This window comes from Mesoplodon densirostris, chromosome 10 (assembly GCF_025265405.1).
Source record: "Mesoplodon densirostris isolate mMesDen1 chromosome 10, mMesDen1 primary haplotype, whole genome shotgun sequence".
NCBI classification, from domain to species: domain Eukaryota; kingdom Metazoa; phylum Chordata; class Mammalia; order Artiodactyla; family Ziphiidae; genus Mesoplodon; species Mesoplodon densirostris.
Window position 1 is genome coordinate 22,720,450 of NC_082670.1, and position 27,978 is coordinate 22,748,427.

The 27,978-nt window shown below is 39.9% G+C and overlaps 3 protein-coding genes across 3 annotated transcripts in view; all 3 read right to left on the reverse strand.

Moving 5' to 3' along the window:
- LOC132497849 (uncharacterized) overlaps positions 1-18,803 on the reverse strand; it is a 56,253-nt gene extending 37,450 nt beyond the window's left edge. The window contains exons 1-2 of the mRNA XM_060111394.1: positions 18,739-18,803; positions 17,789-18,384 (exon numbers count right to left, since the gene is read on the reverse strand). Coding sequence (XP_059967377.1) covers positions 17,789-18,384; positions 18,739-18,760 — 618 coding nt within the window. The 5' untranslated portion in view covers positions 18,761-18,803. The remainder of the gene's footprint in view (positions 1-17,788; positions 18,385-18,738) is intronic.
- LOC132497357 (zinc finger and SCAN domain-containing protein 12-like) lies at positions 91-7,293 on the reverse strand. The gene is made up of 3 exons (XM_060110492.1): positions 7,222-7,293; positions 5,886-6,372; positions 91-215 (listed from the first exon to the last, which is right to left on the reverse strand). The coding sequence occupies exons 2-3, from the start codon at positions 6,306-6,308 to the stop codon at positions 177-179; spliced, it is 462 nt and encodes a 153-aa protein (XP_059966475.1). The 5' UTR covers positions 6,309-6,372; positions 7,222-7,293; the 3' UTR covers positions 91-176.
- A 227-nt stretch (positions 18,804-19,030) lies between the features above and the next one.
- Positions 19,031-19,540, reverse strand: LOC132497850 (zinc finger and SCAN domain-containing protein 23-like). Its single transcript, XM_060111395.1, has one exon. The coding sequence runs from the start codon at positions 19,538-19,540 to the stop codon at positions 19,031-19,033; it is 510 nt and encodes a 169-aa protein (XP_059967378.1).
- Between the last annotated feature and the right edge of the window lie 8,438 nt (positions 19,541-27,978).

A 27,978-nucleotide genomic window follows, 5' to 3' on the forward strand; every position in this document is an offset into this window, starting at 1 on the left:
TCCATTTTCATCACATGTATGTTGTTTATCTTCCCTGGAGTATCCAGAAGGCTCTCCTATTTTTTCTTCAGGTTCGTAAGTTTTTTCATACCTAGCTGACTGAGACATTTCATTTTCAAATTTGCTAGATATATTCCCATATGGTTTCATTTCTTCAGAAACTTCTTGCTTTAGAGTTAAATTCCTATACTCATTTCCAGTCTCAACATCTGAAACTAAAAATGGATCATAAATGTTAACTAGTTTCTTGTGATAGCAAACAGCAACTTCACTAGGCAACATAAAATTATTCAAATGAAAAATTACATAAGAACCTAGAGTTCCTGCATGACTATAAAATGGCACTAGAATATACGACAGACTAATAAACAAAGCACTCCAAACACTGTTAAGGAAAAGACCAATAACCCAATAGAAAACTTGGCAAAGAAAAAAACTGATGGTTTCCAGGAAAGGAAATACAATAGTTCTTAAACACAAGAAAAGTTGCTCCACCTCACAATAAGGGAAAAGCAAATTTAAACAATATTGAGTATAATTTTCACCCATCAGATTTGCCAATAGCTTGATATAACACTATGTTCATGACATGGATATCATACATTGCCAGTGGGAGTGTAAATTGGCCCAAGCTTTATAGAGGGCAAGTTGACAATATATATAAACATTACAACTATATATATAAAACCTTTGACCTAGTAATTCCACACAGAAGAATTTATGCTACAGATATACTCACACATACAGTTATTTACCACAGCACTATTTGTTACAGTAAAAGAGCAGGGCCAACTTAAATGTCATCAGCAGGGGAAGTTAATTGCATGATATATCCATACATTTTAATATTAAACAGCTGTTAAGAAATAAAAAATGCAAGGTTCTACAATCTTAGTGATAAAGAGAGGAAAATATATTTGAATATGAAAAACATACATATATGATTAAAAAATCTCTAGAAGGACACACAAGAATCTAGTAACAGTGACAACCTATTTCAGAATAGGGGTAAGGAGACCAAATGGCTAGGGAAATTGAGTGGAATGAAAACTTTTCACTGGGTAACTTTAAATTATTATTTTTTGAACCACGTGAATTTTCACCTATTTAAAATAATTAAATGAAAAAAAAATAGAGGAAATAGAAATAAGAAAGGTACTGAGTCTTTTACCCCTTCACTAACTTTGAACATTCTACCCGATTTGCTTTATTACTCCTTCTCTTTATAAGAGTAATACACACATACACACACACACACACACACACACACACATATATATTTTTTTTCCCTGTACCATCTGAGAGCTGCAGACATCATGGAGCAAAGGTTTATTTAACTGAAGGAGGCAGGAGATAGTCGAATTGGAAGATAATGGAATTGTCTGCTAGGATAAAGGCTAAAAATAGCAGGGAGGTCAGTACAGAGGAAAATAACTGTAAGAAGAACTAAACTAAGTGATTTCAAATAAAATACAGCCAGAATTTTAAAAGTATTAATATAAAGAGAAAAAAAGAGCTGTAGAGTGACAAACCAGGCTGCCTGAGGTCTACACATGAGCTGTCAGATATCTAGAGAGACTTTCCTGACTTTAATGATCAGAAACAGCACAAGTACAAAAGAGCCCCAGTGTTCCTGTGTTAGCCCCATCTTCCCCTTCCTCCCAAGGTGGGTCTTTCTTCTTTACCTTGCTTCTTCTGGGCTTCAAGTTCTGGAGATTCACACTTTAGCTGGGCTTTCACAGACGGGAGGGACATTCTGGGTTCTTGTTCTGTTCTTAGAGCTACCATCTCCTGCAAGAGCATTTCCTGTTCCTCAGTGTGAACTGAGACCTGAGGTAGATGAGATATAACTGAGATACTCATTCTGATAACATTAAACAGAACAGTATACTATTCATGGCAGTGGCACCCAGCTCTCTGAAACTTGAAATAAACTTCTTTCCAGATATCAGCTGACCATAATCCTACTCATTCTTCAAGGCCAACATAAATGTCACCTCCTCTGAGAAACCTTCCCTTCCCCAGCTGGAAGTAATTTCCCCTATTCTTAACAGTTAAAGAATGTTGATTGTGCCCCTTTTACTTCTTAGTCTATGCTCAAAGAAATGGAGAAGTGAAAGAGAAAAAAAAAAAGAAAAGAGAGAAGGAAAAGAAGGTAAAAAGAGGCAGAAAGGAGGGGAAAAGAACTTAGGGGGAAATAAAACAGAAGTGAGAAAGAAGGAAAGGAAAGGGGAAAAGTAAAGGGAGAAAGTAAAAGTGAAAGTAAAGAAAGGAAGGGAAAAAAGGAAAAGGAGAGAAATCTCTTCCATATTTACCCCAAAAGCTGTTCCTAATAGACTCTGCTCTTCTGAGGTCCCCATTCCACTTCTTTCTGGGAAGATGATCTTATTTTCTATTTATCTAAGATCACAATCATCTCAAAAAATCATCTCCCCTTCACTTTATCTATCTCCACTCTCATACTCTTCTCCTTCCCTTGTATCTTAGAAGAAGATGTCTTTTCTTTTTCAAGGCTTGTATCTACTTTTGCCTTCAATCTCATCCTTTTCCGCTTCGCTTTGACCCCTGCTCCTTCAATTAACTCATTTACTCAGCAATTTCAGCCACTCTGTAGCTTCCACTACTCCACGGGCCCATTTCCTTTTGCATTTAAAAGTAATAGGTTTCCCCAGCATGGTATTATAAAAAGCAGGGATCTGGAATCACTCTAGTTACTTACTCTGATCCTTAGTTTAGTAGCTCTGTCACCATGGGCTAGAAATTACTCTGAGATTATGACACCATGCCATGTAAAGCACTTCGCACAAGCACTTGGCATACAACAGGCCCTCAAGTTACTTCCCCATCCCCTTCAATGGCTAAATTTTGTAAATAAGAAATCACCATACACTGGCTCTATTTCCCTGACATAGTTTCATTTTGTAATCTCTCCCTCAGAATAAGAGCCAAAATCAGCAGGTACTATCTCAGATGTACAGAAAAAGTTGTTTTGATACTTCAAATTTTGGGGAGGGGAAAGCAAAAAAAGGTCAGTATAGTGAACTGTGCCTTCTGTCCCTGGATCTTCGGTTAGGCCTCACAAATCAAGCTGTAAACTCCACTAGCTACCCTCAGCAACCCTCAAGGGAAAGGACTAGTTGGCAAAACAAACTCAACATGACTAAAACCAAATTACTTTTGCCTGCACCTGAAAATCCCATTCTTTCTTTCGGTTCTCTTCCTACCTTCCCGGCCACTCCCCAGTTTCCACTGCTGGTTACTCCCCTGATGATACCTTTTTGTCTCATGGCTTTAAATACCACCCATATTCTGGCAAGTCCCAATTTTATATTTCTAGCACAGATTCCCCCCACTGAATTCCAACTTTTTATATCCAGTTGCTTGCTCAAACTTTCCACTTGGATTCTAGTAAGACTCTCAAAATTTACACATCTAAAACCTAACTCTTGATTCCTTTTACCATCTCAGTGAATGACAAACCCATTCTACCTGATGTTCAGACTAAAAACCTTGGCATAATCTTTAACTCACGTTCTCTCACATCCCGCAACCGATACAGAAACAAATCCTCTCAAGCTCTACCTTCAAAATGTATCCAGAATCCAATCACATCTCACCACTTCCACTGCTACTATCCTAGTCCAGGCCACCAGCATCTCTTGCCTGGATTATTGCTTATAGCCACAGCCTCCTAAACTGGTTTCCCTGCTTCTAACTTTGTCCCCTATGCCTCCCCTAGTCCCACCATGAGCCCCAATGTAGAACTTTTCCAACATAGCAGGTAGTAATTATGTTAAAGTTTAAGTCAGATTAAATCTCTCTTCTGCTCAAAACTCTCCAACGACTTTCCATCTCAGAATAAAATCCGAATTCCTTATAATGGCCTACAAGTCCCTTGAATGGTTTGATCTTCTTATAACTATCTGATTTCATCTCCTCCTTGACAAATACATCTCTACCATGACAAGCACATTCTCATCTTAGGACCTATCCATTTACTACTGATATTTCCCCTGCCTGAACACTCTTATCCTAGATGGCTGCATGGCTTGCTCTTTTAATTCAGATCTCTGCTCTAAATGTCACCCTACCTGAAAATCCTTCCCTGACCAGTCTATTGAAAACAACACAATCTTCATTTCATTCACTATTCCTTTTCTCTGCTTTACTGTTGCTTCTTTAAATATAGAATTTATGACCACCTGATGTATCATACATTTGTTGATTTTTTGTTTACTGTCTGTCTCCTCTCAGTAGACTAAAATCTATCAACGTAAGAGCAGCAACCGTCTACACTTTGTTCACTGGTGCATTCCCAGTGCCTAGTAAACAATAGATAGTCAATAAATATCTGCTGAATGAATGAACTTTTCCCAATCCCCCTTCGCCTACAATTTTGAACTGTTAGAAGTGTCTCCGTTATGCTTGTCTTTCAAGCTTGAAATCCCTACTGCTTAGCCTAGAATAGACTGCTCAGTAAAGAGTTCTCCATTCTTTCTTCCTTCTTTATACCTCTACTCTGTCATCATTTTCAATTAATTCTTACCTAAGACATGCCTCTTCCTTCGCAGTCACACTTTCATGACCCTATTTTAAACTTAGATCTTTTTGCCACATGCTCCTTTCCTCTTCAGTCTTTGTACTTCAATGCCAGATTATATTGCCTTTTTATTATTTCACCATTTAAACTCGCTATACCAAGCTTTCTTAGCCTTGATTCTATTGACATGCTGGGTCAAATAATTTTTTGTTGTATAAGGCTGTTCTTTCCACTGTGAGATATCTAGCAGCATCCCTGCCCTTTAGCCACTAGATGCCAGTAGTACCTCCTGCCATTAAGACAACCAAAAATGTTCCACGACATTGCCAAATGCCCTGTGCAGTACAAAATTGTCACCGGGTGAAAACCACTGTCTTTTATCAACGCTAAAACAAAACAAAATAGTCCTATGTAATTTGGTTCTTTTTTATATCTTGGCTTTAGTTAAAATTCATTTAGACTCAGAGAGAACAGATTAGGAGCTTCTGTCCTACAGAATAAAATCTAAACTCAGGAGGTTGGTATTCAAGGTCCTGGACTCTCTGTGCTCAACTCTTCTACTCACATCTCACCTTTCCAACTTAACTGGACTTTCAACTACTCAAAGAAACATGGGTCCCATGACCTGCCCCTCCCTCCTAACTTTCCACTCTGCTCCTACATCTCATTCCTCTGAGATGGTGACTTTGATTTCGCCATCTTTTAATCCCCCCCCCCTTTTTTTTTTTTTTTGCAATACGCGGGCCTCTCACTGTTGTGGCCTCTCCCGTTGTGGAGCACAGGCTCAGGACGCACAGGCTCAGCGGCCATGGCTCACGGGCCCAGCCGCTCCGCGGCATGTGGGATCTTCCCGGACCGGGGCACGAACCCGTGTCCCCTGCATCGGCAGGTGGACTCTCAACCACTGTGCCACCAGGGAAGCCCCTATCTTTTAATCCTTTAATGGAGACAAGGCAGTGGATATATCTGCAAAACCTTATTTCTTAAATATTTGTATTGTTCAGCAGAAGTGATGCCCCTTTCAAGAGGCTGCTGCCCACCTTGTTACCATCATCTCTCTAACATTTTCTCTCTGTCCTACAAGTCTTCTGTTTAGATCTAATGTTTCTGGGCAGCATTTCATCAAACGGAATTTCTGCATTTTAATGCAGAAATACATGATCCTTCTACAGAAAAGATATAAATAAGTTAGGATTATGTTAACCAATGTTTTACGACACTCAGGCCCCTTTCTGATGCACCGAAGTGTCGAGAATACGTTTTGTGAAATAATGTTAGACTTCATTCTGGCCTAGAAATCCCTACTTCATCTTTTCTCAAACAGAAACCACATCTTTGTTCTCACCTGATATCCTGGCTCATCTAACTCTCTCTCTAAATTCTCCAGCACAGTCACCACCTCTTCCCCACTCTGTGGATGCTGTTCCTGGACCCAAGCTTGGAGCTCCTCGGGCAGGATGGTTAGGAATTGCTCCAACACCAGCAGTTCCAGAATCTGCTCTTTTGTGTGGGTCTCTGGCCTCAGCCACTGATGGCAAAGTTCCCGGAGTTGGCTCAAAGCCTCCCGGGGTCCAGATGTTTCCTGGTAACAGAACTGCCTGAAGTACTGTCGGAAGACCTCCCTGCTGTGGGTGGTGTTCTTTTGCAGGTTCTGATCCTGTCTGGCGGTACACTTATTTTCCTCCTCCACCTCCTCTTCCTCTATCTTTATTTCCAAAAGTTCATCCTGGTCCTTGTTGGCCTGGATGGACCAAGAAGATGCCATCATAGCTGTGCAAAAGCTTATGAATGCTTCAAGCAAGATCTCCTGTGCCGTCTCTTTCTGGCTGGAACTGAAGAAGAAGCCATCATCATTAACACAAACTACACCAAAAACAAAAACTGTAAATTCTAAGAATTAAAAAATGCACTTTGAAAGCCGCCTCCAGGTTAATTTTCTATAAGCAGGAAAATACTCTGATAAAAAAGACTCAAGAATAGACTAATTTAAAGAAAAATATTAAGTAAAAGGTGCTAAGTTGTTTCAGGACTCTAAGAAAGAAGAATAAGACTCGGTAGGAAACATTTCCACTTGATGATAGAAAAAAGAACAATTAAACGGAATAAACAAACATTTACGGCAAACAAATCATAATAAAAAGTTGAGACATCCTTGATTAGCTGCTTTTTAAATTTTTTAAATACCTAGATGTCTGGTGGAAATCATGAAGTCATAAAAGCAGCAAAGTCACATGAATTTATTCCCTCAGGGGTTTAATCTCTCTGCTCCTCATTCTTCGTTTATCAAGCGAAAAGGCTGGAGACATTGGTCTTTAAGACTTTCTTCTACCCTCGCGTTCTGCGATTTTAAATGTAAAGGCAGGCCCAGGAAAGAGGCCCTAGGACGCCAGTCAGCGTCTGTGACCCAAGACTGTTCAGAAATGTCAGAAGGCGCATAATTCAAGAAGGGTACATCGCGCGAGACAAGCCCGGGAGGAATGGAGCGCACAGCCGGGTCTCTCCTTCATCCCCGGGCTCCGACCCACTCTCCGAGGGATCGGGGGTCGGGGCTAGCTTCTGCGTCAAAGAGCTTCTCGCGGATCCACCTAGGCAAGTGAGGCCCGGAGGCCGCCCCACTCCAGCCGGGGCCGAGAAGGCCGTAGCACCCCCGCCCGCCGCGTCCGCAGCACAGGACCGCTCACCCGCAGCCCCAGGACGCCAGCAGCGGTTTCTCTCCGGGGACAAGGGGTTGACGCCTCGAACCGCTTCGAAACCGGGACCCACCAGCAGCGACCCACAGAGGCCGGAAGCGGCCGCGAAGTGCGGAAGACCGGTTCACTTCCGCCGCCGCTCTAGGAAGGGGGCTCGCAAATCGGTAGATCTCCCGCGCGCCCATGTGAGAGGACAGCTGAAGACTCACAGGCCCGCGGTTTCGCGATATTTTCTCCTGCTCCTCTTCGGCTGGCCAGTATCTCCACTTCCCCCGACCCGATGGGCGGTCGAGGCTTGGCGAGCCTACCTGTGCTAGTGAAATCCCATGCTTTTGTCCACTCTCACTTTTATTTGGGTTTCTGCACCTCTGATGTTCAAGATGCCTCAAAAGGATGTTCTCCCGAGGTCCTTCCCGACTCAGGAAGGGACCTCTTCTACACACACTTCTCAAGGGTCAACCTGGTGGTTTCTGCCTGCTTTTTCACCTTCCTCGGTTCTCTCTTATATGCTGACGATAATGATTATACATCTGAAAACCCATAGGGTTCAATGGGAAAACCAAAAGATCATTTAGTAAAGTAGCAAGATATAAAATTAACACACTAAAATCAAGAGCCTTCCTATATGCAAATAACCAGTGATAAAGTTACAAGATATAATGGAAGAGAATGCCGAATTTACAATAGCAACAACCAAAAAGCAAGCAAACAAACAAAACAAAAAACAAGAAGAAAGAAAGAATAATTGGGAATAAGCTTAGGAAAAAATATGCAAAACCTGTATGGGGAAAACCTCCTGAAAGGCCAAGTGTATACTTAGACAAATAGAAAGCCATATGCCAACAAGACTAATAAGAGTTTTGGCTCGAAAGACTCAATGAAGAAGTCAGTCTTCTAAAATAAAAGTACTGACACATATTGTTCTAGAATTAGACAAGTTGATTATAAAGTTCATATGGGAAAATAAGAATAGCCAAAATACCCTCTGAAAAAAGAACAATGGTGAGGGACAGCCTAATCGGATATTAGCACATGTTATAAAGCCTCTACAATTAGGAGTGTGATATTGTGTAAAAACAGAAATAGACCTAGGTACCTATGGATAGTTAGTAAATGATGGTGGCATCTCAAATTAACAAGGGAAATGACAGACTTGTAAATAAGTTGTGTTGGGACAACTGATAGCCATTTGGTCAAAAATAAAATTGAATTAATATCTCCCATCACACAGAACAGTCAGGATAAATTCCAAATGGATCCAAAAACCAAATGTAAAAACATGTACCTATACATGTATTAGAAGGAACATGAATAATAATTCTAACATCTGGGAACAGGGAAACCTTGCCTAATAGTGCCTCAATTTCCAAAAGCAATAAAAAATTAAATTTAATCAGATAAATCTGACTAAATAAAAATAAAATGAATTGGTTATCAAAAAACACCATAAAGAAAAGTTAGAAGACAAATGACACGCTGGAAAAATGTTTGCAACATATCACAAAGGACTAATATCCCTAATATATAAAGGATTCCTAAAATATTTCCTAAAAAGAAAATAGCCAATAACCCAATGGAGAAAATGGGCAAAAGAAATGAACAGTTGACAGAATAAGAAATTGTAGCAGCCCTCAAATGTCTGTAAAGATGCTCAGCTTCACTCAAAATATAAACATACAAACTAAAAACTACACCGAGGTGCCATTAGTCATTTTATCTGATTGGCTCAAATACAGAAGTTTGACAATATACTCTATTTATGAGGAAAGAGGAACTCTTATACATTCTCAGTGGGAACACAAAATAATACAACCCCTATTTGGAAAAATAAGAAAATGTAGCAAAAGCACTTACGTAAGTTTACCCTTTGTCCCTGCAATACCACTTATAGAAATCCATCCCAAAGACATATTAACAAATATATGAAATGACATGCGCACAAGGTTATTCGTTCAGGTATTCAAGCTAAAAGACTGGAAACAAACCTAATGTCCATCAATAGGTGACTGATTGAATAAACTGTGGCATAACTACCTAGGCAGCTACAAAAAGAAATGAGAAATCATGATGTACTGCTATGGAATGACTGACAGGTGCTGATAGCGTACTACCTGTGGTAGGCAGAATAATGACACCCCCTCCCCCAAGATGTTTACTCCTCACCTAATATCCAGAACCTGTGAATTTATTATGTTACATGACAAGGGGGAATTCAGGTTGCAGATCAAATTAATCTAATTCTATTCAACTGATCTTAAGGTAGATTTTCTTAGTTGAGAACCAACTTGTTTTGTTCTAATAAAGCTTGATTTCTGGACACTGAAGTTTGAATTCAATATAGCCTTCTCATATCCCAAAACACTATACTTCTTTTGTTTTTTTTATTAAATTTTATTTTAATATAATTGTAGATTCATATAGTGTAAGAAATAATGCAGAGATCTCATTTACTCTTTACCAAGTTTCCACAAATAGTAATATGTTGCAGAACTATAGTACAATGTCACAACTGGAATATTTACATTGTTACAGTCAAGATACACAACATTTCCACCACTACAATCCCTTTTATGAACACAGCCACTTCCTGCTCACTCCCATCTTCTCATTAACTACTGACAACCAGGACTCTGTTCTCTGCTTCTCTAATTTTGCCATTTCATATTTGGTTTTTTCATCTGTTTTCTTCTCTTGCCTTCTTGTAGGTTACTTGAGTGTTTTTTAAATTGTATTTTAATTTATCTCTAACATTTTTGGTGTATCTCTTTGTATAGCTTTTTTAGTAGTTGCTCTAGGTTTCATATCATATAGACACAACTTAGCACATTCTATTGGTGTCATCATTTTACCAGCTTGAGTGAAATATAGAAACCTTACTTCCCTTTACATCCCTTACCTTCCCCATTTATAATTCTTTTAAATAGTTCCTCTAAATGTATTTAGCACCACATTAGACAATGTTATAATTTTTGCTTCAACCGTTAAACATAATTTAGAAAAATCAAGAGAAGGAAGCTTATTGGATTTACCCATATTCCTTCTTCTTTCCTGATTTTTCTATTTAGAGAAATTCCTTTTGCCTTTTTTTTTTTTTTTTTTTTGGCCTCCCCCGTTGCGAAGCACAGGCACCGGACGCGCAGGCTCAGCGGCCACGGCTCACGGGCCCAGCTGCTCCGCGGCATGTGGGATCTTCCCGGACCGGGGCACGAACCCGCGTCCCCTGCATCGGCAGGCGGACTCCCAACCACTGCGCCACCAGGGAAGCCCCCTTTTGCCATTTTTTAAAGGTAGGTTTCCTAGTGACAAATTCTATGTCTTACTCATCCGAGGATGTCCTGATTTTCTCCTTTACTCCAGAAGGATATTTTCACCAAGTATAGGATTCTGGCTTGACAGTTCCTTTCTTTCAGTTCTTTAAAAATACTATGTCAATTCCTTCTGGTCTCCATTATTACTCATAAGAAATCCACTGTAATTTGAATTTTCTCCTATAGGTAAGATGTCATTTTTCTCTGCTTTCAAATCTTTTGCCTTTGTGTTTGGGAAGTTTAATGTGACATGGTTTTGAATGGATTTCTTTGGGTTTATCCTGTTTTCGTTTTGATCAGCTTCTTGAATCTGTAGGTTTACGTCTCTTGCCAAAACTGGGACGTTCTCAGCCACTACTTTTTCAAGTACTTTTTCAGCCCCATCCTCTTTGGGACTTCAATGACATGAACATTACATCTTTTCTATAGTTGCACAGGTCCCTGAAGTTCTTTGTATTAGTTTCTTTTGGCTTCTATAACAAATTACCACAAACTTGTGTATTAAACACGACAGAAATTTATTCTCTCACAATTTTAGAGGCCAGAAGTCTGAACTCAAGGTCTTGTCAGGGCTGTGTTCCCTCCAGAGACTCTGGGGTACAGACCGTTTCTTGTCTCTTCCATCTCCTGGAGCTGCTTGCTGGTCATGCCTCGGTTTTCCTTGGGCTCGAGGCCACATCATTCCAATCTCTGCCTCCATCTTTCCATCACCTTTTTCTCTGTGTGTGTATAATCTCCCTTTGCCTCTCTCTTATAATGATATTTATTATAGCATTCTGGACCCCCCTAGATAATCCAGGATAATCTCCTTGTCTCAAGATCCTTAACTCAATCACTTATTTTGCCATATAAAATAATATTCACTGTTCTGCAACATAAGGTAATATTTGTAGGTTCTGGTGATTAGGAAGTGAACATACCTTTGAGGGGCTGTTTTTTCAGCCTACTACATTCTGTTCCCTTATATATTTTTTTCTCCAGTCTATTTTCTCTCTGTTGTTCTGATAGAGTTATTTCTGTTGTTCTATCTTCTACTTCACAGATGCTTTTTCTCCATTCTGTTGTTGAGAACGTATTTTTCAGTTCTCAGATTTCCATTTGGTTTTTCTTTATATCTTCTATTCATTTGCTAGGACTTTCTATTTCCTGAGGCTTTCTATATTTTCATTGTCTATATTTTCATTTTTTTTACATGTGTTCACAATTTCTCACTGAAGCTTTTTTTTTAATCGTGGTTGCTTTGTCAGATTAATTCTAACATCTCTGTCAGCTTGGTGTTGGCATCTTTTAATTTTCTCTTTTCATTCAGTTTGAGATCTTCCTGGTTCTTGGTATTTGAGTGATTTTTTATTGAAATGTGGGCATTTTGTATTGTTATGAGACTGGATCTTAATTAAACCTTAGGTTTCAACTGGTTTTCTCTGAAACTATTGAGGCAGGAGAAGTAGGGGACGGTGACACTGAGGCAATGCCAGAACAGGGCCAGTAGAGGGTCAGGACTTTTACCATCACCCAGCAATAACAAGTCTGCGCTCACACAGTGTCTGTGGTGACCATGTGGAAGCCAGAACTCCCACCCCTACCCAACAGTAAGGAGGAGCTCAATGTAAATCAGGTGGGGAACCTGGACTTCTACCTCTATCTGGTAGTAATGAGGTGCTACCTTCCCCTACTTCCCCTACCACACTCTTTAATGTTTTCTTAGCCACAGAAATTCACGTGGCACTTAGCTTTGTTTTGCAAAATTGCGAGGATCACATTATAGTAAAATACCTTTTAAAAGAGCTAAGCCTCTACGGTACAAATATGTAATCATGACCATTACTATAACGGATTTTAATGAAAATTGAAAAACTGCTCAGATAAATTCAGGTAAGGTATAAGAAACCATCTTTTAGCCTTAAGGATCCGTCAGCCGATGGACACCGGAGGGTGCTCCCCGCTGGTGAATCTATGTCTCCTTCGAGAAGCAAGTAGTCTGCACAGACCAGGCTCTGTACAGCATTTGTGTTCAGTTCTCTGCATCTCTGAAACGTCCGGAAGCACCGACACGGAAAAGGGAGTCGTATCCTGAGGGATCTATGTAAGGCAAGGGAGAAGAACCCAAGCCAGTCCTGGAGAAAGGGGGCAACACCCCAACCTCCAACACCAAGGTCTTTGCAGAGGTACAGAGCATCCTGCGTGGGGAGCAGCCAGATACCCACCTATACCTGACCAGGGTCGGGAAGCATCGACCGAAAACGGGATATTTGGGCTACCGTTCACACCAGGAACCGGAAATAAGTCACAAAGCTTGCCCGCATCTCCGCTGGCTCCTCAGCCGCCCTTCTAGGAAACTTGGAGGACCCGTCATCTCAGTGGTTGATCTGGCAACCTGGCACGCCTCCGCGTGCTTGGCTTTCTCCTAATGGCTCAGGCAGGAAAATCGACGAGGGCTCGTAACCTCTGGGGTCCAGCAGCCACTCAGTCTGGGCTAATATCTTTCTACTCCACTGAGGACACCTGGCCACTCTCACCGGGTTCTCACAACCCTAGGTTCCCTTAGGACCCGGTCCTCTGACGTCCCAGCCTTCAGGGTCCCTCTCCTGCAGTCTCTTAAGGTACCAACTGTCAGTTAACTTCCAGGATCTGAAGCAATAATCAACATCCACCTAAGGAAAGCGCCAACAAGAGGGGCAGAGGTCGGCTTGCTCTCCACTGTTTTAAATCTTTGCATAATCGGGTCCCTCTGGGTAACCTAACCACTGATTTAGTCAGTCTGGGGTGGGGCCCAGGCAACTGCACTTCAAACAGCCCAGGTGATTCTAACGCAGGTATACACCGAAACAGTGGCTTCACCATAAAGCTAAGGTAGCTGGCATGGAAATCTGGATGTGGGTCCAGAGAGACCTAAAAACATCACAGAGCAACTTATAGACTGTGATCTTCTCCCTGTTCTCCTTTTTATGGAAAGTACTAAAATGAGTGAGGAGGGAAGGCAGTGAGACTATTTTCACTGCTTGAGACTCCTGTACCTAAGACACTTGGAACAACTGAGATGGAGGAATTTCTAAAAAGTACTGTGAAGATGAAGCACTTATCTTGGTAATGCTTTCTCTGCATCTATCTTGTTTTTCCTTCTCTTTGGTCACCATTGTTGGCCAGAGTTTTGGTGTCTCATTTTGCTTTCTGTCTGATTCCTTTTTATGTTCTCACATTTTGTCCATCCTTTTTCTCTTTGCATCCCATTTGTTTTTTGCAGATGCCTAAAATGTGTCTCAGGGCTCCAAGTCTAAGTGTCCATGAAACTACATATAATTCACGATGATCTTTGTTCATAGTTTTGTTTTAAAAAAACAATGTGATTAAAAACTAGAAAGATCACTATAAGTACTTAACCACTTGGGTTTCACTTTTCTCATGTAGGTATGAAGTGAGCGAAACTCCCAATTTTCTTTCTAAAGCTCAGTATTCTCTGATTCTATAGTAAAAAGCTCCCATCACACACAAAAAAATACTTTTGATGATTCTACACTGCTTATCAAACAAAGACTCAATGTATTAGGAAAGTGTTCAAGGCCCTCTCAATCTGGCCCTCACCTACAATCTCCCACTCCTGCACTTCTTTGCAGGAACTCCATGACCCAAACTGGAAAACCCCTGGCTCTTGAGCATATCTTAAAATGGGGGTCTTGCCTCACCCTATTCCCTGTGCCAAAAACACTTTCCTCTGTCCTCCACCTCCCTCTGCAAAGAATCTACGTTTCTCTCAATTACTAATTCAACATTTAACCAATGACACCTGTATATTCATATATATTTTATTTTTTTCATATATATTTTATATTTCAAAATTCTTCCACAGAAAATACTTATATTTTATAATAATTTTGACCTATTTTTATTTTAAAATTTCCTCAGAGATAATTTTTGCCTTACTAGAAAAATATAAAACAATCTTCTACTATAAATTATAACTATGTTTTTTAAAAGAAAAGTATTGTCAGATATAGAAAATAGGAGTCATTTCCAAATACAAAATATGGACAGAGACTTGATTCTCCTGCTATCCTGACCTTCAACTCAAAATTATAGTGAAAGAGAATCTTCAGGGCTCTATCTACAGCTCTAGGCAGGTTTTGGTTGCAAGATACTTAGCTATTTTTTGATGCAGTGTCCACTGTCCTAACAGTGCTCAAAGGGGTGCTGGACTATCCTTCAAGAACCAGTAAGGCTATTTAATTGGATTTGAATCAATATTTCTTACACCTTGCTCAACCATAAAACCAAACTCTGCTCTCTCAGACTGAACTTTTCAAGGGGATAGGGAGGGATGGATACTGGTCCAGGGAACACCTGAAATGAGATCAATACTAGAGACTTCATAGGCTGAATAAAAGGAGCCAGGGCGGAAAAGAGAGGAGAAGTGAGGGAAATTTAGAAACGTAAAAGGGAGACAACTAAGGACTTCTGGCCAGGAAGACTGGAATAATCACAGAAGAAGTCAAAGTCTACATGCCACTGTCTATAGGTTGAGACAAATATTATTTCTCACATAATGAGGAATGTGCATCCTAGATAAAAGAATTAGTATAAGAGAATTAGTACAATTAGTGTCAGAAAACAAGGAAAGTTAGTTTGGTGAACTGTCAGTCATTTTAATTGTGTTAACCATCATTGCATTCTAAGCAGTACATCTGTCTCTACAGCATATATAATGTATTTTGTTTCTTGGCGTTTTACCAGTTGTTGAGAAAATTGAGAATGTTTGAGAAGCTGTAAACAAAACAAAACAAAAAAACAGGCACAGAACAAACCAAATATCCAACCCTCAACTGCAAGTGTAAAAACTCAGTCCATTAGAAATTCATCCTCTAAAATACTAATCTGTTCATATTTTAAACCTTTTAAGAGCTGATATAATTGAATTATCCAAACATGCTGCTTCAGCATATTGGAGAAACATTTAAAATACTTATGAACTCAGATTGTAATAGTATATGTACTATATCACTATATGGAATATATTTTTAACTTGAGAAGTTGAGTTTTTTTGAGAAGTTGATTTTATTTCAAACTTACGTCTACTATATTTTCCTTAACTCCATCCTAAAATCCCTATGTATTTCTCTTGGATATAATTTAAACCTCAAGACAATAAAATATACTCTTGAGGACATTTAAGATGTTTTTTTCTTCTAAGATTGTTGATAATACCTACAATTAGTCACAAGTAGTGATACAAATAGTTTGAAATGTTAGGTCTAAGAATATATAACAGAACAAAATTCATGAAACTGAAAAATACCACCTATCACTTCTCCATTCTCCACAGAAGCATTATGTGTAATTCTAGTCATCCAAACCTTGTTTCCTAGCTCATGTGGAAGTTGTTAGCTTTTAAATAGAAAGTGTTTGACTTGGACTAAACTGGGGAGAAGAATGAAACAATATATAACATTTCGAAGTAGTGATTTTTCATCTGTAGGAGTATGTTGAACTATGGAGCACCAACAAATGAGATATTGTCAACTTGTAAATAGAATAAGGAAGCCCTCTGTTATAATGCAGAAATCTCTAAAGATTATATTGTTTCATGAAAACAATAAGGTATAGAAGAATATAAATAGTATGCCATCGTTCTGTGTAATCAAGGGAATAAGATTATATATTCATATTTTCTTGTACTTACATAAAGAGACACTGAAAGATACATAAGAAACTAGTAAATGACTACCTATAAGGGAAAGATAGTGACCTTTTTTTAGTGTTGTTTTGATATTAGAACCAGGTCAAGAATTAATTTTTTTAAAAAACTCTTTCTAAGTAAATTAAAATTAAAAATAATCACTCACTACAAAAAAAATGCCTCAAATGAGAGATAAGTGGGAAGAATGTTTCCTGGAACTCCACTGTAAATTAAATAGGCTGTACATTTATTGAAACATATAGATGGGAGGGTTTGTTGAGCTAAAAAGCAAAACCTCAGTGCCTTATAAGTGCTCTAAGTTCTATATGGCAATACAGTGCTTCCAGTGGCTTAGTAGAAAGAGCATTGCACTAGGAATTAGGAGAGAGGGTATTAGTTCCAGCTCCATTAACTAGCTGTATGATCTTACACAGTCACTTCCTAGAGCTTCTGTTTCCCTATCTGTCAAATAAGGGCACGTAGAAGTGATCTCTGAGATCCCTTAGGCGTTTCTATTACTCTGAAGTTACCTGTGTGTGTATTTGGTATTCCAATCCAGATTGTTATTACCACATATTTTTCATTTTTTTTTTGTCTCCTGGCCTTAGTATAAACTTTTTTAACACTCAGTCAGTGTTAAGGAAAAGAAATCTTTTTATGTATGACCTTGATAATAATCAATAGGTAGTGCTGAGAGGCATGGAGGTTATAAAAAGCAATCAACATGGAAGACTGATCATACTTTTCTGTCTACTTTTGTATATGTTTGAAATTTTCCATAACAAAAGTTTAAATAAAGAAAAACCCAAAAATGCTCATAAGTCACAGGAAAATTACAATGAGGCCTATATTTTCACAATAATGATCTGAAGTGAGATATCAGATTTTTAGCTAAGTGTCTTGGTCTTTGCAAAATTTAAAATCATGAGCAATATTTGTTATGACTAGCCACTGAGCTACTAATAATATATGGTTGCTTCAATACCTTGGTTCCTAAACTGAAGGCTGAATTACTAAACCTCTACAGGGAGAAGCCTTCTGTATATTTATGGGAGGATTCATCTGCCCCCTTTTGTAGGTTAAAAGCAAATTATCCTATCTTATGTGAATGGAAACTAATCTAATAGTTTACATTACAGATTTTACTGCAATTATTTTTAAATTAATTTTTAAATACTCAGTGAACTACCTTTGACATTTTGTATTCAGACTGCATATAATTTTTAAGACTCTTTTTTTAAGTCTTTAAAAACTAGGATGAAGGAGTTTTCCTGAAGTACATGTAGAAGACTTTTGGGACAGATGTGTGTGAGACTATATTGATGAAGTCAACACAATATTCAGTATTGCAAAGTATGGATGTCACTGACCAAAGAGATTCTGACAGATGTATTTAAGATATTAAGCATCTCTCAGCATAAAAATAAGGACATTTTCACTGGTCTTCCTATACTAGAGGATTAATCTCTTATTGTTCTCTCAGAGACAAAGTAAGAACCAGGACCCTTGCTACCATGCCTAGTGGTCTGACATCATGAAATTTTGCCCTACCTGTTCCAAGGAGCTAGCTGGATTCAGCCACAGGGTGGACTTTCCGATGCTGGACAAGGTTGCAGTGGTAACTGAAGTTCTTGCCACATTCCTCACATTCATAAGGTCTTTCTCCCGTGTGAATTCTCTGATGCTTAATAAGGACAGAACGTCGACTAAAGCTCTTACTGCACTGACTGCACTGGTAAGGTTTCTCCCCCGTGTGGATCCTGAGGTGATGGAAAAGCCCAGCGTTCTGGCTGAAGGCTTTACCACAAACGCTGCACTGGTAGCGCTTCTCCCCAGTGTGGAGTCTCTGGTGCTGGAAGAGGCCTGACCGCTGGCTGAAGGCCCGCCCACATTCATCACACTCATAGGGCTTCTCACCCGTGTGCGTTCTCTGGTGCTCAATGAGGATGGAATTCTGGGTGAAGCTTTTCCCACATTCACCACAGATATAGGGTCTCTCCACCGAAGAGCTTACCCGTTGCCTTTCCCATCTGCCTTCATGGTCACAGGTCTCTCCACTCTCAGGCACTGGAATAATATCACCATTCAATTTTTCAGGTACTTCCACACGAGATTTCGTTTCTTTAGACAGATCCCTCTTTGGGGCTAACTCCACATTCCAAGTCCCAGCCTCATCATCTGAAATAATAAATGGATGCCATGAATGTTATGTTTCCAAAGAAGAAAGAAAAAAACTGGTCAGGAGAGTGGGTGGAAAGGGACAAGCAACACATTTTCTGTTTACTTTCCCACTCTCAGCAATTATACCAGGACTTCAGGAGAAGATGCCCTGTATTGTAACTGCTTGCTTACTGTCTGCCTCTTCCACCAGACTGTAAACTTCCTGAGGGCAGGAACCACGTCTACCTTCCTCATCACTGCTTCCCCCGTACCCAGCTCAGTGCCTGGCACACAGCAGACACTAGTAAATGTGCTGAATAAATGACCATTCAGGGAATGAGTTAGGCTTCCTGAGGAAATTCTAATCCTCACCAATCTCCTGAACCGGGCACATGCCTCGCAAGTTCCACTGAGGCTGCTCTTCCAAGGTTTGGAGCTGGCCACCAGACGACTCCCGGGCTTCTCCTAGAGTTGCTTTCTCCTTCACAAGCTCTTCCTGTTTACGATCATGGGCTGGGACCTGGTAAAAATCAAGGACAGTTAGGAACCAAATATCAGAGAAGACATTGCAAGGCCTTCTCAGGACCAGTGGATAGGAAAAGAAGGCTCAAGAAACTGGCAAAGAAAAAAAGGCAGAGAGATTAAGAGCCTATTACAGATCAAGTTAGACATAAAGAAATCCATCTTTTCCTCCTCTTCCTCTTACTGCACTGAAACCCCATTCTTGATCATACAAGTACAAACCCCTGTTCTCCCATCTTCCCACCTGATCTCCTGGTTCATCCAGCTCTCTCTCCAAATCCTCCAGCACAGTTACCGCCTCCTCTCCACTCACTGGGTGGTGCTCTCTCACCCAGGCCTGGAGCTCCTCGGGCAGGATGGTCAGGAACTGCTCCAGCACCAGCAGCTCCAGGATCTGCTCCTTGGTGTGCATCTCTGGTCTCAGCCACTGATGGCAGAGTTCCCGGAGTCTTCGAAGAGCCTCTCGGGGCCCAGGTGTCTCCTGGTAGCAGAATTGCCTGAAGCGTCTACGAAAGATCTCTCTGGTGTGAGGGTTATCTCTTGACAGGCCAGATTCTTGCCCATAGGCATGGTCTCCCTCTTCCTCTTTTACTTTCACTGCTATAAGTCCCTCCTGCATCTCTGGAGTCTGAAGGGCCAAGGCTGTGGTCATTTGAGGTTTAACTATTCAGAAAAAGAATCTATTCTTGATAATTCCCCCTTGATCTTTTCTTCTGGAAATCCCAAAATCTAAGAAATAATTTGCAGGAAAAAAAAGTATTAAAATGTAGAAAATCTTTTCTGCTGGTAGGCACTGGGAGTATTTATACTAAAATCAGTAACTTCATCTAATGAAGACCATAAATGCATGATTAATAAGGACTATGCAAATACTGATGAATATAGGAAGGCAAACAAAACCAAAACACCCCCCCCCCCGAGTTTTATTGAAGGAAGGGATCATTTTGATCATTCTGAATGAATCAGCTCAAATAAATCAGCTTGGATGTACTGGGTTTCCATTTGAATGGCAAGATACTGGACTCATAGTCAGTTTTTAGTTGAATGGGGGTAAACGAACTCTTTGGGCCCAAGTGGTCACAGAAGACACTAAGAATCAAGGAGAGAAAGGAAAGAAAAAGGAGGAGGAAGGGAAAGTAAAGAAAATAAAAAGACACAATGAGGAGCAAAAAAAATGTGCTTGGGGAAGAGAAGCAGAGTCCTTCACATCAGGCGAGGTGTGGAGGAAAGAGATGTATGCTTGGAGTGGGGAAGATCTGGAATTTAGACTGATCTTCCAGGTACTCCCTGCACAGTCTTGGGCTTCATCTTTTGAGCCTTAGTCTACTCAATCTGTTAAATAGGGATCCTAAAGCCAACCTTGTCTGCCTTTCTCGGTTGATATAGAAATAAAATAAGATCACAGATAAAGAGCACAAAGAAGCTGGCAGTTTGGTAAACTCGAAAGTATTATAAATTACCACTATTGTTAACTTTCTTATAAATTTTATTGACAGATTAAATGAATATCCTAGTGATCTAAACACTAAGCTGAAAGAATCAGAAAGTAGTCAACTGGAGTGGTCTTGGTCCATAGATATTAAAATGAAGGAAATATTACTTCTAATGTTTTTAAAACACAGAACTTTAGCTCTTTCTTGCTCTTCAATTTCTTGGAAATTGTTTCTCTTTGAAGTTCCTTGAGGATGGAGAGTGGGCAATCGTATGTAAAATAAAATAAGCGCTAATAAAGAGACAAACGTCTATGACCACTTAAACCTTAATCAGGATAGTAATTAAAGAAGGCAATTTTCTGAAAGAAAAATAATTATGCGACCTAATGATTTCCAAGCACCATTTTTTTCTAATACATACTTTATTTTTTTTAAACATCTTTATTGGAGTATAATTGCTTTACAATGTTGTGTTAGTTTCTGCTGTATAACAAAGTGAATCAGCTATATGCATACGTATATCCCCATATCCCCTCCCTCTTGCGTCTCCCTCCCACCCTCCCTATCCCACCCCTCTAAGTGGTCATAAAGCACCAAGCTGATCTCCCTGTGCTATGTAGCTGCTTCCCACTAGCTATCTATTTTACTTTTGGTAGCGTATATATGTCAATGCTACTCTCTCACTTCGTCTCAGCTTACCCTTCCCCATCCCCGTGTCCTCAAGTCCATTCTCTACGTCTGCATCTTTATTCCTGTCCTGACCCTAGGTTCATCAGAACCATTTTTTTTTTTTAGATTCCATATATATGTGTTAGCATATGATTTTCTCTTTCTGACTTACTTCCCTCTGTATGACAGACTCTAGGTCCATCCACCCTACCACAAATAATTCAATTTTGTTTCTTTTTATGGCTGAGTAATATTCCATTGTATATATGTGCCACATCTTCTTTATCCATTCATCTGTTGATGGACACTTAGGTTGATTCCATCTCCTGGCTATTGTAAATAGTGCTGCCATGAACATTGCGGTACATGACTCTTCTTGAATTATGGTTTTCTCAGGGTATATGCCCAGTAGTGGGATTGCTGAGTCATATGGTAGTTCTATTTTTAGTTTTTTAAGGAACCTCCATACTCTTCTCCATAGTGGCTGTATCAATTTACATTCCCACCAACAGTGCAAGAGGGTTCCCTTTTCTCCACACCCTCTCCAGCATTTCTTGTTTGTAGATTTTTTCATGATGGCCATTCTGACTGGTGTGAGGTGATACCTCATTGTAGTTTTGATTTGCATTTCTCTAATGATTAGTGATATTGAGCATCCTTTCATGTGTTTGTTGGCAATCTGTATATCTTCTTTGGAGAAATGTCTGTTTAGGTCTTCTGCCCATTTTTGGATTGGGTCGTTTGTTTTTTTGATATTGAGCTGCATGAGCTGCCAAGCACCATTTTTGGGCAGAGCTTTCAAACTTATTTGACCAGGACCCTCAGTAAGAAACATTGTATATTGTGACCAGAACACACATACATGTGCATATGAATACGTTTGTGCATGTGTGAGATACACATATACAAATAATTTTTTTACAAAATACTATGTACCCTTACATTATGTGATATATACTCTTATTTTTTAAATCCTACTCCATAAAATGAAAAAACAAAAAACCCTGGTCATAGCCCACTACATAGATTTCACGACCCACAAAGGGATCATGACCTATAGTTTTAAGATGTTTTTGTTTTAATTTTAAGTAAAATTATTGTAATTCACTGTAAAAATAACCCTACACTATTCTTAAGTATTGGCATACATTGCAAAATTTTAAAAACCGAGGGTAGATTATTTAAATTATAAATGAACACTGATCATACTACAACTAGAAGAAAAGTTAAATTCATATTGACATTATTGGTTATAATTATCAAAGACAAAAAAACCCACATTGGTGTGGGACAGCATCCTTCTGGATAACCTGTGAACATTATCCCCTCACAAATTTCTAACATCTTTGGCTTGCTTGACTTCTACAGACCACCCTAGGAAGAATGGAGAGGGTTTTTACTCAAAAGACAGGATCCCTGAGTTCATGTTTCTCCCCAACTCACCACCACTCTGACCACCACATTATCTTTTTCTGTCAGAACTTTTCATATTCCACTCATTCGTTGAGCAAATATTTACTCAGAGCCTACCACATTCCAGGTACTGTTCTAGGCTACAAACAAAAAAATTTTCTCATCTCAAAGAATTTACATTTTTATAGCAATATAATAATAGCTGACATTTATAGTGCTTTTAATGTAGCAGACACTGTTTTGGATGCTTTACATATATTAACTCAATTAATCCTCAAAGCAACTATGAGTAAGGTACTATTATTACCCCCATGTTGCAGATGAGAAAACTGAGGCACAAAGAGTTTAAGTCATTCATGCAGTGCTTCACAGGTAGTAAGTGGTGAGGCTGCAATTCAAACCCAGCAAAGCTAACTCTAGAATTTATAGTCTCAATCACTACACCACTCTCTCTCCTCTATGTGGGGGTAAGAAGAAGGGGACAGGATGAGGAAAGGGGGCCGTAGGAGACAGACAATAATTATATGTCAAGTAGTGATAAATGCTATATAGAAGAATAAAGGTAAAGGAGATAGGCAGTAAGGGAGAAGAAAGGTCTCTGTAGTCAGGAAAGCCTTGTTGACAAACCATTATTTGAGCAGAGACCTGAAGGAAGTGAGAAGCAAGTCACATGACTATCTGGAGAAAGACTGTTCCATGCAAAGGGAACACTGAGTCCTTGGAGGTAGAAGCATGCCTGCATTTTTCAAGGGACAGTAAGTTGACCAATGTGGCTAGAATAGAGGAAGCAAACAAGACAGGAACAGACCATGAAAAGCCATCGTAAGGGCTCTGCCTCATACTCTAAGAGATGAGGAGGAGGTTTTGAGCAGAGGGGTGATAAAATTTTATTCAATTTTAATATAAAAACATAACTGGCTGCTGTGACAATAGACCACTGGGAAAAGCAGATGCAGGAAGAGAAGCTAGGGTAATAATCTAGGGGAGAGATGATGGTAGCATGAACCATGGTCTGCTGAGCTTGTTCTAGGGTGAGAAATTTGGGGGGTACAAATATCAAATAGGTAAATTAAGAATATGTGCTCTCACATTACTCGGTTAACCCAGCATGGGTTCAAAGAATTAAACAACCGCTTGTTTTCTCAACCTTCCAGGCCCCTGAAAAATGTCTTCTTCCTATCTGCTGCCTACCCACCTTGGTTTCAAGTCAAAGTTTTTCTATTCACAGACAATGCAGCTGAAGCTTTGAGCTCTGCCAATAGAAAATCATTTCTGGTATATGGTGTTTCAAATCTTTACTCAGTTTCACTAAGATCAATTTCCCTCCATTCTCTGTATATCCTAGGTTCCCTTTGCTTTCCCTCCCCTGAATTTGCTTTTATCTGGTGGCCTGAATACCCAGGTCTTCACACCAGCATATCTTAGTTCTCTGAAGCCACTGTCTCTGAAAGTCTTCCCAAGTTTTTTTTTTATAACCCTGCCCTCCTGGTCACAAGCATACAGCTTCTAATCTCCCATCCAGGATCACCACCCCATTGTATATACCAGGTATATAATTAGCATAATAATCTCCCCTACCTTAAAAAATACACCTGCATTTTAAAGCTGGTTTCTCCTAGAGCCTTGGCAGCTCAACACCCTTAAATCTACATCATTCCTGTGGAGCAATGCTCTTTACCAAGGATATGCATGTAGTGAAGACAAAGCAGCACACAATGCAAAGGTGCCTTCCTCATAATACATCCCCCTACCCTCACTTCTGATGTCACCATCTGTGGCTCCTCACTACCTATCCCAAACTCTCAAACCTGGCTAAAGACCAATTACACTTCTAGCTTCCACTGTCTGGCCCCACTCTTGTTTTCCTATATTCCACATGCAGAAACTGCCAGCTCCACTTAGGCGTTTCTTTAACCAGGCTTTTCTCGTCCCTGTTCCATGTCACTGGTCTTGCCTTCTGCATTATTCAAACTCTACCTGATCTTTGCAGTTTGATTAAAATCTCACATCCTCCCTGATGTCTTCCTCATCCATCCCAGTCTACTCTTATTAAAACAAAGAAAAAACCCCCAGAAGTACAGAATTTAGAATTCCTTCACCAAGTTCTACTCCTGAGAAAGACACTGTTAAAAATTGGAATGTATCCTTTCTATGTGTCTACAATCACTCACACACACACACACACACACACAAACGACATAGCTCATATTTTTCCTATTAACTAAGCTAAGTAGAAGATAGTATGAGGCAGCAGAGAACATAGACAGGCAGATCTGGTTGTGAATTCTGACTTACTAACAGTGTGATCTTGGGCAAGTTACCCGACTGATTTTTCTGAGCCTTAATCTCCTCATGTATGCAATGAGGACAACTACCTTGCAAAGTCGTTGAGAGAATTAAATGAGATAATGCTTATAAAGTAGTTTTGCACAAAGGGCACAGCACATACTAAACATGCCAATTAACCACCTTTTAATGAGATAATGTACAATTTAATGTACAATTTTTGGTACAAGGGTGGCTTGATCAACAGCTACTACCTACCTTTAGGGCCAAGACTCATCTTTTCTATTGCTCAAAGCACCACACCAGTGAGTGGGTGGGGAAACACATGTACACACACAAAAGAAATGGCTGTTTCATTAGGTTTGCAGACACACTCTGACAGACTAACATGTCTTCAGGTATATACCTCTCTCTAATCTTAAATCCTAACTAGAAGTTCAGGATTACTAAGGTAGAAAAGGGGTAGGACCAGATTCAAATAAGGGAACTCATTCCTGGGTTGTGACTGTAAAGCTAATACAGAGAAAAAGAGAGAGACAGCATAGCAAAGGGTTTAAGAAAATGGACTCTGAAGCCAGACTCCCTGGATTTGAATCCTGACTACACCCCTTACCAGCTGTATCAACTGAGGTGAGCTACTTAATCTCATTTTCTTCCTGGACCTTAAATAAAGAGGGGAGGAGGGAGAAGTTACATACTACCAGTGCCTACCTCATAGAGTTATGAAAAGCAAATAAGTTAATATTTGGAAAGTGCTTTGAACAGTGCTGGCTGACACATAAGTTCTATTTAAATATTCGTGTTTTTTTTTTTTAATCAACAGGTGGCAAAGAGCCTTTACACTCTTGAGTGAATCAGACTAAGAGAGGCTGTGGCATGTTATAAAACTATCCTTGCTCGTTGTTTAAAGTAAGCCCCCAGTCGAGAATGGTAGACGGGAAAATAGAAACCATCCTGGATATCCGAATCTACCCTTACCCTTAGATGCGGGGAAGGAGCGTTCCGAGGGGCACGGGGGCTAGGACGGAGTGGTTGAAGGGCTCAGGAACAGACGAAGGGGATGGGGATGGGGGTGGGGGCAAGGACGCTGACTCAGTTAACAAGGCCCTTCTAGTTTCGGGGGCAGCCTCCTCTGCCCCTCAACTGTCCGGCCAAGCTCTGGCCAAGAAGACCCGCTGCCTCCTCCCCACGCCCAGTCCAGAGTCGCAGCGCACAGCCCAGACCTTCCGAAGGCCCTGCGGCAGCCGGACTCCGAAGCTCACCGGGTAGCCGTGGCACCACCTCTTAATCCTTGACAACCGCAGCCCGAATAATGATAGACTACAAAGGCCGGAAGTGCGTCACACCGCCTCTCTCCAGGGGAACAGCTGTTCTGGCCGCGTTCCTTCTAGTAAGCCCGGAGGTTTTCACACCTCTGTGGTCGCCACGCTGAATCCCCTTCCAGGCGTAGTGAGGCGCTCAGTGGCATAGTCTCTTCCAAGGGGGTTAATATACAGTAATAACAGCTAATATAATGTTTTACTCATACTAACTCATTTACACATGCTAACTCACTCTACATTAACCGTCCTGTGAGTTTGGTATAATTATCCCCATTTAGCAGATGAGGAACCTAAGGCACATTCCTTCTACATTTATCAGTTGCAAAGAAAGTTTCCTGCAAAGATTTGTGAACTTTACTTTCTCACACGAGATATTTCAGGCTCATTTTACACTTTTTCTGCCTTAGACCTGGAATCCACCATTGCTCCATGAAGCTATGGTTCCTTTTAATGGAGAATAATATACAGAGACCAGGATCTAGATTTTTTTTTTTTTTTTTTTTTTTTTTTGCAGTACGTGGGCCTCTCACCGATGTGGCCTCTCCGTTGCAGAACGCAGGCTCTGGACGCGCAGTCTCAGCGGCCATGGCTCACGAGCCCAGCTGCTCCGCGGCATGTGGGATCCTTCCACACCGGGACGTGAACCCGTGCCCTTTGCATCGGCAGGTGGACTCTCAACCACTGCGCCACCAGAGAAACCCCAGGATCTAGATTTTAAAAAATAGATAAGCTCATTGCTACTGGGATAGGTCATTGTGTCTAGGCCCTATCAGTGGACCTTAGAGCTGGAATAAAATATACATATGATAGGGATTTTATAAGATATTTCCAATTCAAATACAACTTCACAGATTTTTTTTTCATTTTCACTATTGCACATTTGATTTTCCTTTCTTCCACAGTGAACACCTTGGTTCCCAGCAGCATCAATATATTCACTCAATTTGCTCTTACAAGCTTTTTTTTTTTAATTTTCAAAATTAAAATATCAACATCACTAGCAACAACACACCTACTATGTACAGTTCAAAATTTCTTTGCTTGCTTTATTTGTTCTTGAATTGTATCCCATTAAGGGAGTATAGTTCAGAGTACATATACATACCTTATTTGAATTCTTTTCTCTGTGTAGTTATGTTATAAACTTGATATATAGTTAGTCACTTGTTTCTGTTTTAATTTCAAGGTTTGCTTTCCTTTCATCTTTTTCATTTCCTTTCTGAACATGCAAAACAGTTCAAAATCAAAATTATATAAAAAGATATATTCAGAGTTTTGCTTCCATCCCTAATTCCTTTGTCTTATATATACTCTTGTTCCATTTTCATTAGTTTTTAATTTATCCTTTCCTTCCTACTTCCTTCTCTCATCCCTTCCCTTCCTTCCTTTTACAAAAATAAGCGTTTACCCTTTTACCACTATAAGTTATATTATACATACTCTTTTGCATGTTGCTTTATAACTTAATAGAATAACCTGGAAATTATTCTAAATCTGTCCATAGAAATATTCCTCTTTCTCTCTTTACAGTGGTATAGTACTCCATTGCATAGATGTACCATTATTTTTTCAACCAGTCTCTTAGGGATGGGTATTTGGATTGTTTCCAATATTTTGCTTTAACAAATAATGCTGCAGTGAACAATGAAGAGAGGAGAGGAGAGAAGTGTCTTTGTAAGGGTTGTATCATTTTGCACTTTCAACAGCAATGCGAGATAGTGCCTGTTTTCACACTGCCTCCCCAACTGTATGTTTTCAGGCTTTTGAATGTTGCCAATATGATAGGTCATTAGGTATTTGTTAAGAAATAGCAAACTGAAAGCTGAAATCCCTGTTAAAAATGAATTCACAGTGAGAAGTGTTGGCAAGGATTATGGAGCAATGGAAATTTTCATACTCTGTTGATGAGAGTGTAAATTGGCAACAACATTTTTGGGAAATTCTTTGGTATATCTGCTGAAGTTGAA

What these genes read in the sequence shown, in the direction of transcription:
- LOC132497357 (XM_060110492.1), bottom strand. Translation starts at nt 6,308, where the DNA reads ATGATGGCATCTTCTTGGTCCATCCAGGCCAACAAGGACCAGGATGAA. An exon ending in TAGATGAGCCAGGATATCAG is followed by an intron (nt 216 to 5,885) that starts GTGAGAACAAAG and finishes ATCCATTTTTAG; the next exon opens with TTTCAGATGTTGAGACTGGA.
- LOC132497850 (XM_060111395.1), bottom strand. Translation starts at nt 19,540, where the DNA reads ATGACCACAGCCTTGGCCCTTCAGACTCCAGAGATGCAGGAGGGACTT.